General features: G+C 36.4%; 6 protein-coding genes across 6 annotated transcripts; 3 read left to right on the top strand and 3 right to left on the bottom strand.

Annotated features, from left to right (window-relative positions):
• Positions 1-105: 105 nt before the first annotated feature.
• LOC129781745 (histone H1-like) lies at positions 106-1,415 on the bottom strand. Its single transcript, XM_055789324.1, has one exon. The coding sequence runs from the start codon at positions 1,390-1,392 to the stop codon at positions 712-714; it is 681 nt and encodes a 226-aa protein (XP_055645299.1). The 5' UTR covers positions 1,393-1,415; the 3' UTR covers positions 106-711.
• A 2,523-nt stretch (positions 1,416-3,938) lies between these two features.
• Positions 3,939-5,502, top strand: LOC129781741 (histone H1B-like). Its single transcript, XM_055789321.1, has one exon. The coding sequence runs from the start codon at positions 3,971-3,973 to the stop codon at positions 4,649-4,651; it is 681 nt and encodes a 226-aa protein (XP_055645296.1). The 5' UTR covers positions 3,939-3,970; the 3' UTR covers positions 4,652-5,502.
• A 471-nt stretch (positions 5,503-5,973) lies between these two features.
• On the bottom strand, positions 5,974-6,324 carry LOC129781773 (histone H4). The gene has a single exon (XM_055789353.1). The coding sequence runs from the start codon at positions 6,294-6,296 to the stop codon at positions 5,985-5,987; it is 312 nt and encodes a 103-aa protein (XP_055645328.1). The 5' UTR covers positions 6,297-6,324; the 3' UTR covers positions 5,974-5,984.
• A 213-nt stretch (positions 6,325-6,537) lies between these two features.
• On the top strand, positions 6,538-7,007 carry LOC129781752 (histone H3). Its single transcript, XM_055789332.1, has one exon. It carries the CDS (start codon positions 6,570-6,572, stop codon positions 6,978-6,980), a length of 411 nt encoding a protein of 136 aa, XP_055645307.1. The 5' UTR covers positions 6,538-6,569; the 3' UTR covers positions 6,981-7,007.
• A 712-nt stretch (positions 7,008-7,719) lies between these two features.
• On the bottom strand, positions 7,720-8,160 carry LOC129781739 (histone H2B-like). Its single transcript, XM_055789319.1, has one exon. The coding sequence runs from the start codon at positions 8,142-8,144 to the stop codon at positions 7,770-7,772; it is 375 nt and encodes a 124-aa protein (XP_055645294.1). The 5' UTR covers positions 8,145-8,160; the 3' UTR covers positions 7,720-7,769.
• Positions 8,161-8,363: 203 nt separating this feature from the next.
• LOC129781782 (histone H2A) lies at positions 8,364-10,453 on the top strand. The gene is made up of 2 exons (XM_055789362.1): positions 8,364-9,415; positions 9,494-10,453. Exon 1 carries the CDS (start codon positions 8,403-8,405, stop codon positions 8,775-8,777), a length of 375 nt encoding a protein of 124 aa, XP_055645337.1. The 5' UTR covers positions 8,364-8,402; the 3' UTR covers positions 8,778-9,415; positions 9,494-10,453.
• Positions 10,454-10,875: the final 422 nt, after the last annotated feature.

The following is a 10,875-nucleotide window of genomic DNA, read 5'->3' as shown; positions in this document are numbered from 1 at the left end:
ATGTTTTCAAAGCAGTTATTGTTCATTAGCAAGATAATTTTATTTATGATGTTATAAGACATGTAGTTTAATTTATGGATAATAATTTCATTCTTTTTTTTCTTTTTTGAATGTCTGTGTCTGTGGATTATGCGTTGAATGATGAATCATCGCAAGCGAAGCTTATGTACTTGTAATCATTGAACGATTATGATAATTTCAATTGAATTTGGTCCAAACTTAACACATTTCAAGACAAATCGTCATTTGACAGAGACTTGGGCCAATGTATTCTAGTAAATCGTTTATCAAGAATTATACATTACGGTATCACTCTTTTCGTTGGAAAAAGTGGAAGACTTGTGGCCGAGACACGACCCTCATAGTTTACGTAGGATTACGTTATAATATTTGTTGCACGTTCATTCTGAATATCTTTGAGAGTTTAAATTGCAAATTGTGCAAAAATCTCATTGTTCCGTTAAGAAATGACTAAACAATAAACGCTCAAAATTGGAAAATTTCCGTGACGTGACCGAAATTCATTTTTTTAATTGCACCCGTCAACATGAATGAAATAAAATAATAAATCTAATAAATGTTTATTGACTGTCATGAAGAAAATATATGAGTTATTAGAGGTGGAAAATTATTGTTACTCTTTCGATTCATTGTGTTTGGTAGTCCTGAGAAGGACTGTTTGTTTTTAAATGAATTTCCCGATGAGAAACTTTACTTCTTGGTAGCGGGTTTTTTCGGAGCGATTTTCTTAGCCGGAGTAGCTTTTTTCGGTTTGGGAGTTTTTGGTTTCTTCGTTGCTGTTTTCGATGGTCTGGTTGATTTCTGTTTGGGAGCGGCTGCTGTCTTCACTGTTCCAGCCTTTTTGGCATTCTTTGCGACGGCTGCTTTAGCCTTCTTCTCAACAGCTTTCTTTGATGGTGCTGCCTTTAGTTTTTTGTCAGCAGCAGTTTTGGAAGTAGCTGCCTTTTTGGCGACTTTCTTCTCTCCAGTAGGCTTTTTCGCAGCCGTTGTTTTCTTAGGTTTCTTTTCGCCCTCTGGTTTCTTGTCCTTTGATTTAATTTTAAAAGATCCTGATGCTCCACTTCCTTTGGTTTGCACAAGATTACCTTTCTCGACACCACTCTTCAAAGATTTTTTAATGAAAGTTGAGAGCTTAGCAACGTCACACTTGTAATTGGCACCGATATACTTCTTGATCGCCTGAAGAGATGATCCATTACGTTCCTTCAAAGTCTTGATGGCGGCTAAAACCATTTCATTCACTGGTGGATGGGTGGCTGACTTTTTCGGTTTCTTACCCTCTCCTTTAGGAGCACGAGCCTTTTTCGGTGTCTTGGCTGGAGATGCAGCAACTGATGCTGCGGGAACGACTTCAGTAGCTGTTTCGGCCATTTTATTCACTGTGTTTCACTGCTATAGTTCGACGGGATGCTGATTTTTTTTTGTTGACGACTAATGATTGAAATCGACATCTGTGTTAGGGAAACTCAATGTGTTCGTTTGAGTTTTATGTTGGAAAAACATTTTGCGTTTTTGTAATTCATACTTTAAGAAATGTCAATTTTCTCTGTTTTGTTTTCATATTTGTACCAGATGCACTACTTATTATTCACTATGATATTCAAGATACCATTTAAAGTTGTTCTAAATTTGAATTCCCCAACCGATGCGCTAAAAATTCTCCATAAAAGCAGATGATATGTATCAGAAGTATCAACACTATGTCGAAAATGTTCAAATTTCTCACATTGCAAAAAATAGACAGTTATTAAACTGCATTTTTATAAAATGGGAACATTTTCCCGATCTATTGATACCAGAATCGAGTGCTCACTTAATAACACAGCGAAGCATTTTCATCTTTACTTTGGAGTAATCGGAGCAGCTGAAGCAATTTTTGATTTCCATTTGTTGTCATATGATACATCAGGCACAGCTCAGGCAAGAGTATCAATCTTCTATCAATTTATCCGTTTGTGAAAATAATATAGAACATACAATCCCGAGATAAAATACGCCATATTTTCTCTCAATTTTCCATGATTTTATATAAACGATTCACGACCCAAGACATGTTATACCATCGACAAACTGACCTTTTGGGTTATCGATTTTGAGTTACGAAATCCAACTGGTATATCAATTCAATATACGCATTCAAAAGATAATTATTATGATGTTTATAATATTTATGTCTGAACATTTACATGTACATGTAGTAATGGAGTGAATTTTATTATAATGTAGTGCGTTTGAATGTATGTTCTTAATTTCTTGAAATGACTGTTCAGTTAATTTTGTTTAAGTATTTCTTCTATTTTATTATTTTATCAATCACCAATAGTAATTCCTTTAACATGTACATTGATGGTGTAAATAATAAATACGCTGCTAGAGTGAGTCCTTTTTCCTTATTTGGGTGCTAGTTTTATATGCAAGATATTTTATTTTTAGGACATTGTATTCTAATGTGTCACTGATTTCAAGGTATGTTTGCTTATTTTCGTTATTTTGTAACATGTTTACATGTAGAACAGTAAGAAATTTTCTCATAGCAATCTGTATCCATTATCTTCTCCTTCTTCTTCTTGAATTATAGAGACTTTAAAGTTCATTCGTCTCTAGTCTTGAGAAGATCCCACAGAAAACTCTATTTCCAACTCCTTCCTGACCTGTCTTGAGAAAGACACTTTATTCGCGTTCGGCGCCCGTCAGCAAACCGTGTATGCTTTCGAGATCACCCAACTAAACTCTGCTGTATCCATTACGTAATTTTCCAATAATTTATAGAGGAATTGGGTTTAGTTGATCATTCAAATGTTTTATCGGTAGTGTATTTAATTCCATCACCATACTCAAAAAAAAAAGTCTACACAAAAATACCTTGTAGTCAGAGACAAAATGAAATCTCGATTTTGGCCGCAGATCACGAAAAGTAATATAAGATAGTCCGAAAAATAAAACCAATTCGTAAATGGAGAAAAATATTGAATTTATTATTTTATAAGAATTGATATTGATGATTATTAACTATGAAGAAGATAAATGATTTCAAAAAAAAAAAAAATAACGAAAAAAATCGCATATCGAAAAAGGCAGATCTCGTTTATGGTAACAGTATTTTCTATTCTACCACTGTTTACACCAAACTGTGAAATAACTAAAAATTCCCTACATAATGGGTTATTTAGATATAATTTTTGTATTGTGTTCACGTTCTATATTGAATAAAACTACCATTTGATTGTCGTAACATATCACCGATAACACAAGTGATGACAGACTGTTTGTCTAACGAATCAACCCTTGGGTCGAAACATGAAGTATTTCAGAAAATGAAATATTGAGTGTTTTGTCTCGGATCAGTAAATATATTATTCCAACAAATGAATAAATTGAAATAAGATTGATAATCTTGTAAAAGGATAATATTTCTTATGATAACGAACGGAAATCAAAAATTGCTTTAGCTACTCCGATTGCCCCAAGTTTTGATAAGAATGCTTCGTAATGTTGGGAAAAAACATTCAATTCTGGTATCCATATATCGAAAAATTGTCCCTATTTCATTAGAATTAGGTTTAATAACTGTTTATCTTTTGCAATGTAAGAAAATTGAACATTTTCGACAGAGTGTTGATACTTCTGATACATATCATTAGCATTTATCGTAAATTATTGAGTATCGGCTTGGACTTTTAAAAACAGAGCAACTTTAAATGGTAGCTCAAACATCATAGTAAATATTAAATAAGGTATCTGATAAACATGTGAGGACTGTAACAAAGAAAAGTAACATTTTTTAAAACATAAATTACAAATACGCGAAATGTTTTCTCAACAGCAAATTTAAACGAACGCTTTGAGTTTCCCTAACACAGTTTTCGATTCCGAGCACAAACGGCGGCACCGAGCGCATCAATGAATTCAGCATTTCGTTGAAACATAGCAGTGAAACACAGTGAATAAAATGGCCGAAACAGCTACTGAAGTCGTTCCCGCAGCATCAGTTGCTGCATCTCCAGCCAAGACACCGAAAAAGGCTCGTGCTCCTAAAGGAGAGGATAAGAAACCAAAAAAGCCAGCCACCCATCCACCAGTGAACGAAATGGTTCTGGCCGCCATCAAGACCTTAAAGGAACGTAATGGATCTTCTCTTCAGGCCATCAAGAAGTATATCGGTGCCAATTACAAGTGTGATGTTGCTAAGCTCTCAACTTTCATAAAAAAATCTTTGAAGAGTGGTGTCGAGAAAGGTAATCTTGTGCAAACCAAAGGAAGTGGAGCATCGGGATCCTTCAAAATCAAACCTAAGGATAAGACACCTGCGGGCGAGAAGAAACCAAAGAAAGCTGCGACTGGGAAGAAACCTGCAGGGGAAAAGAAAGTCGCCAAAAAGGCAGCCACTTCTAAAACTGCTGCTGCCAAAAAGCCGAAGGAAGCACCAGCAAAAAAAGCGGTTCAGAAGAAGGCTAAAGCTGTCGTCGCCAAAACCGCCAAAAAGGCTGGAACCGTAAAGAAAGCAGCCGCTTCCAAACAGAAACCAACCAAAGCATCGAAGACAGCAGCGAAGAAGCCTAAAACTCCAAAACCGAAAAAGGCAGCACCAGCAAAGAAAGCTGCTCCGAAGAAAGCTGCTGCCAAAAAGTAAAGTGCACTGGTGCTTTTCATTTGAAACTTATTTAAAAACAAACAGTCCTTCTCAGGACTACCAAAACCAATGGAACGAAAGAGTAACAATAGTTTTCCACCTCTAAGAATTCGAATGTTTTCTTCATGACAGTTAATATACATTTTCACACATCATCATCTTGTATCCAACATTAAACAATTCTGATAATGTTGGTATTTTAACGAAAAAGCTAATCGATGATACCGAATAGCATCATGAGAATTACGATTGTTTAAGGGAGGACCCCGGTCTAGAAAATCGAAAAAATCGAATTTTTGTTTCTTGCATTTTTGGGAAGTTTATGTCCTCAGAAATGTTGTCCTAAAAAAATTTATCGTATTTTATGGAAACGAAATATGGAAAGTTACAGCCACAAAAGTATGAAGTCACCTTAAGGTATGTACGAATTTTAAAGCGCGTTTTTCTCGAAACCATGTTATTTCAACTGGTGGTGTCGATATCTCAGGATCTACTCGACCGATCTGGCTGAAATTGTTTATCAGCATGTAAAAATGAATTATCGGCGTTACATAGCCGTTTTTCGATATATCATTTTTTCGATTTTTGAAAAATCGCTATTTAGAGATTTTTCATGAAAAATGTCTAATTTTTAACGAAAATGGCCGCCGTTTTGGCAATTTTTCGAATTTTCAAAAAACCCCTATGTAACGCTTTAAGTATTGTCTTAAAGTTTCAAAATATTCATTAAAATTTGTTCTACGACACCTCGTTGCTTCAGAACCGATACCACCAACAAGGTACCGATTTTCAGACAACATCTACGCATCCAGCCGTCAACAGCGTCATAATCAGTATTCGTGCACTCAAAGAATGGAAAATACATCTTCAAATATATCTTAAACAATCATCAAAATACCCGAACACTTTACTTTATTCGTAACATCCGAAAAAAAAATCACGAAAATCCATTATTTTCAGGGGTCCCCTCTTAACAATCATTGGACCAAGTCTGCGTCAAACTGCGACGTGCAATGTACCAGGTATTGGTCTAACTTTATTACTATTACGATCCTTCTAATATGACATGTTCCCAACACTGGCTTACAGTGTACTCATAATTCACAGACATTCATTCAAGAAATATTAAACTTCTATGGGTAAAGAACATCAATTTGAATTCAGTTAAACGTCTAATTACATCGTTATTTACAAATAATATAACCGAACAAGCAACGAATCCTTATTAAAAAATAATGGATGATTTGAAAACATTTAAAGGAACTCTTCACTGGAGAAATATTGTGGCCCTGAAAAGGGCCGTTTTGTTGAACCGTACACCAAATTATATCATTTAACCTCCGAAACCATAGAGAGTACGACCTTGGCGTTTCAAAGCGTACACAACGTCCATTGCGGTAACCGTCTTCCGTTTGGCGTGTTCGGTATAGGTAACAGCATCTCGGATAACGTTTTCCAGAAATACTTTCAGCACACCACGAGTTTCTTCGTAGATGAGACCGGAAATACGCTTCACTCCCCCACGACGAGCCAAACGACGGATAGCGGGCTTTGTGATTCCCTGGATGTTATCACGCAGAACCTTACGATGACGCTTGGCTCCTCCTTTGCCCAGTCCCTTTCCTCCTTTACCACGGCCAGTCATTTTTCTGGACTATTTTATGTTGTTTCCGAGTTCAAACGATGACTGAAACTGATGCTGTTTCCCCTAAGGGTACCCACTTTTATACCCGAATGGAAATTATTTTTCCTCCTTTTCCTTCATTTTGTTATTCTTCCCCTTCTTTTGTCCTTTCCTTTTTGTGCATGCGTATGGTAGAATGACGACATACGTGAGGTATTAAAGCGAAGAAAAGCGTTGAATTATCCCATTCATTCAGCAACTTTGAAACCGTTAACTCTACTGAAATCGTAAGCAATGGCTCGTACCAAGCAGACCGCTCGTAAATCCACCGGAGGAAAGGCTCCTCGCAAACAGTTGGCCACTAAAGCTGCTCGTAAAAGTGCTCCAGCTACCGGAGGAGTCAAGAAGCCACATCGTTATCGACCAGGAACCGTCGCTTTGCGTGAGATTCGTCGTTATCAAAAGTCGACTGAATTACTGATCCGTAAGCTTCCATTCCAACGTTTGGTTCGTGAGATCGCTCAAGATTTTAAGACCGATCTTCGCTTCCAGAGCTCGGCTGTTATGGCTCTGCAGGAAGCAAGTGAAGCTTATCTGGTTGGATTATTCGAAGATACCAATCTGTGTGCCATCCATGCCAAACGAGTCACCATTATGCCGAAAGATATCCAATTAGCTCGTCGTATCCGTGGAGAACGCGCTTAAATCTGACTGATCTCTGACAAATCTCATTCTCAAACAAACGGCCCTTTTCAGGGCCACCAATTTATTCGAAAAGAGTTTGAAAAACTGTTTTCTATCTTCAACATTACATACGGCGGAGCCGCACGATATATTGAAACATGAATCTTATCAAATATAAATGAACTTCTGATCTTCTTTTATTGACGCTAAAAATTATAGCGAATCATATTTTACGACACCTTTTTTACGGTGTTCCTGACTTAGTTCTAAGTACCCTCAGATTATCCATATATAAAAATTGAATAACATTTTAAAAGTACAAAGCTCGAGGTTTCCCAGTTTCATGATTTTTTTATGTATATAGCTTTATTGTATAAACACCAAAATCAATCCTGTTAAACCTCTCTACGATTAGTTTCTCGACACTAAACTGCTAACTCTTCTAATTTTGGTGCAATTGCATTGAGAACAGATAATGATGCCGAGTCTTCAATTAGCATCTGCAACTGAATATGAGGATGTCAATCATTGAATTCACTATATGCATCATCATACATTCTGCACAATATCATCACTTCATTCCCAAACGTAACGTCAAACGAACTACATGAAATTGTTGTATCTACTCATTTCGGATACCTTTTGTGATATGACTTTTCTGAATCCCTCGAATTAATCACACGAGAGGCGACTCATTATGACAACGAAAATCTACAAATCAACAATTAGAAAACCTTTTCCTACACACTTATCAAACAAATTTGTGGCCCTGAAAAGGGCCGTTGTTTTTTTTGCTACATGACTCGGGAGTTACTTGGAGCTGGTATACTTCGTGACGGCTTTGGTTCCTTCGGAGACAGCGTGTTTGGCCAATTCTCCTGGCAGCAGTAAACGAACTGCGGTTTGAATTTCACGAGAAGTTATCGTTGAACGTTTGTTGTAATGCGCCAAGCGAGATGATTCAGCGGCGATGCGTTCGAAAATATCATTCACAAAGCTGTTCATGATACTCATGGCTTTGGATGAAATACCCGTGTCAGGATGGACTTGTTTCAACACTTTGTAAATGTAGATAGCGTAGCTTTCCTTCCTGCGGACCTTCTTCTTTTTCTTGTCGGTCTTGGTAATACTTTTCTGGGCCTTTCCAGACTTCTTCGCTGCCTTTCCACTGGTTTTAGGAGCCATTGCTATGTTGTATCGCTTTTACTGTTCGAGAGGAACTAATGTCGAAAGCAAAGGAAACATCATGTTTTATGCTCGGTCAGGGTGGAATGTATGACCGTCCCCTTTCGTTTATGTTGTCATTTCATTATATTCGTAGCTCTGTCTGAGAGTGAAACAAACATTGTTTCAGCAGGTATAAAAGAGGGTTCGTTATCCGGAAACTTTGATCAGTACAGTTTCGCTTCGCACGTGAATAATTTCATAATTATATAACAAAAAATGTCTGGACGTGGTAAAGGAGGAAAAGTTAAGGGAAAGGCGAAGTCCCGTTCAAATCGTGCTGGCTTACAGTTCCCAGTGGGTCGTATTCATCGTCTGCTCAGGAAGGGAAACTATGCCGAACGTGTTGGAGCTGGAGCACCCGTTTATCTGGCCGCAGTGATGGAATATTTGGCCGCTGAAGTATTGGAATTGGCAGGAAATGCCGCTCGTGACAACAAGAAGACCAGGATTATCCCACGTCATCTGCAGTTGGCTATCCGTAATGACGAAGAATTGAACAAACTACTGTCGGGTGTAACTATTGCTCAAGGCGGAGTCTTGCCCAATATCCAAGCTGTTCTGCTACCCAAGAAAACCGAGAAGAAGGCTTAAATCAACAACGACATGAAAGTGCACTAGAATCGAGAACCCAACCGTCCTTTTCAGGACGACAACAAATTTTTAATAAAGAGTTACAATGATTGATTTTCCACCCTCCACTAATCTAAAAATCAATCCACAGCAATCACTGAAGGAGAGCGTCTGTTTCCAAACAGATATAAGTTAATCGTTATACCGAATAGGAAATATTAAAGCAAACCTAAAAGTATGCTGTTTTTTACCGCCCATACAGTGTTCAACATAGAAACGAAAATAGGAAGATTTGCCAATGGAGATGAGTTATAAACCGACACGCATATCGAAAATCCAACATATTTTCTTACAATGGAAATATGCTTCGATGTCTTGAATTATAACAAAGTATCAACTCACAACAACTAATGCTTCAAACATTGCTTCGAAACAAAATCGAATTTCGACCTGAAAATCAACAAAGGCAAGCAATATCAATATACGGGAGAAAATTGCAAAGTTGAGCAAAACATAATTATCCCAGGTAGCAGTGGAGATTGGCTGAAAGAACCGCCACCGTAAAGTATACCAGCTGCCAGTGAATAACATTTCCAGTAGGGCCATTCCATTCTCATTCAACGAAACATCATCACTGTTAGAAATCCACACTAAAAACGGTAAATTCCGATCCTAAAACCGAACCTAAAACAAGACTCGATAATTATCTTTCCTTTATTCCACATTCATATAAGCAGCATATTGACGGATTGCAGCGATGAATTGTTAGGCTGTTATGTACTTGAACTCATCTATGAAATTTTATTATTTAGGCAACCTGAATACCAAAGTTGAAATTTAGTACTTCTGTTTGAAATGCTCAATATAAATTAAAAGAGGCAGTGTAGCTAAAGAAAAAACACTCGACAAATATTAATACATGTTATATTTTTTACATTTTTCCGTGCTGGAACGAAAAATCGTTCCGCATGTATTGTAACTGAGCTACGATTGGACAATCTTTAGAAAAAGATCGATTTTCTAAACAGCGTAGGGATCAATTAACTGATTGAATCGGTATCAAAGAATCGATCTTAAATCGAAAAATCGAATGACTTTTTTCCAATTTATGTAGTTATTCTATAAGTGTCGTCTTTTCTTAAAATGCAAAAAATGTAGAGGCGACGAGTGGGTAGGAATTAAAATTCATCTGTTATATTTTTCATATTTTTTATTCTAGGCATAAAGCATGCTTAAATTTTCTTTTACAGTTTCACAGAATGTTCTTCTTCCGAGAACGAGAATCGTTTTACGATAGTATAGTTTTCATTTTTCGGTCTAAAACTATGATATAACTGAGTTTTTGCGGAAAATTGCTTCAAATGATTATAACGGGTTTTAAGTTTTCTTTCTATTGCTTTATAACTTGTCGTCTCTACATTTTTTGCATTTACCTGAGATACCTTTACCTGATACATGTTTTTCATTGTCCTTAATATCTACCGATTACTATACTTATTCCTATTTTCTACTCATTAAGCTACCTGCCCAAAAACATGTTAACTTTCAAAAATCATAACTCAAAAACTAAAAAAACTCCTCTCTGAATTTTGGATATGTTATGTAAAAAAAAACTCAGCTTTCAAGAGAAAATATAAAAAAATATAGCGCCATTGGTACCGAAACCATGTAAGCTATAAAAAATGAATACAATGAATAATAACGATTAGCTTTGAAAAATCATAGCTTAAAAACAAAAAAAACTCCTCTCTGGTTTCGAGATATGTTCTGTAAAAAATTCTTAGCTTTCACGAAAAAAAAATATATATAAATATAGCGCCATTGGTCCCGAGACCATGAAAACTATAAAACACAAATACAATTAATAATAACGAAGCCAAAAGTCAAATTTTATGCAACTCTGGTATTTTTTCAAAAAAGATCAGCTATAAGTAGATATGTCGATCATCTAAATCGGCTCAGTAGTTATGAATTTTTCAAGAAGTAAGTCTTTGAAATAAGTGGAAAAATTTGAATTTTCGGACCACCCTACAAATGGAAATAGTCACCCTTACAAAAAAAAAAAAAAAATACGGGTCTAATGGTTTGCGACAAAAAAACAAAATTTCCACTTTCCACG

The sequence above is a fragment of the Toxorhynchites rutilus genome, unplaced genomic scaffold (assembly GCF_029784135.1).
Source record: "Toxorhynchites rutilus septentrionalis strain SRP unplaced genomic scaffold, ASM2978413v1 HiC_scaffold_20, whole genome shotgun sequence".
In the NCBI taxonomy this organism is placed as follows: Eukaryota; Metazoa; Arthropoda; class Insecta; order Diptera; family Culicidae; genus Toxorhynchites; species Toxorhynchites rutilus.
This window is presented reverse-complemented; position numbering and strand designations above follow the sequence as displayed.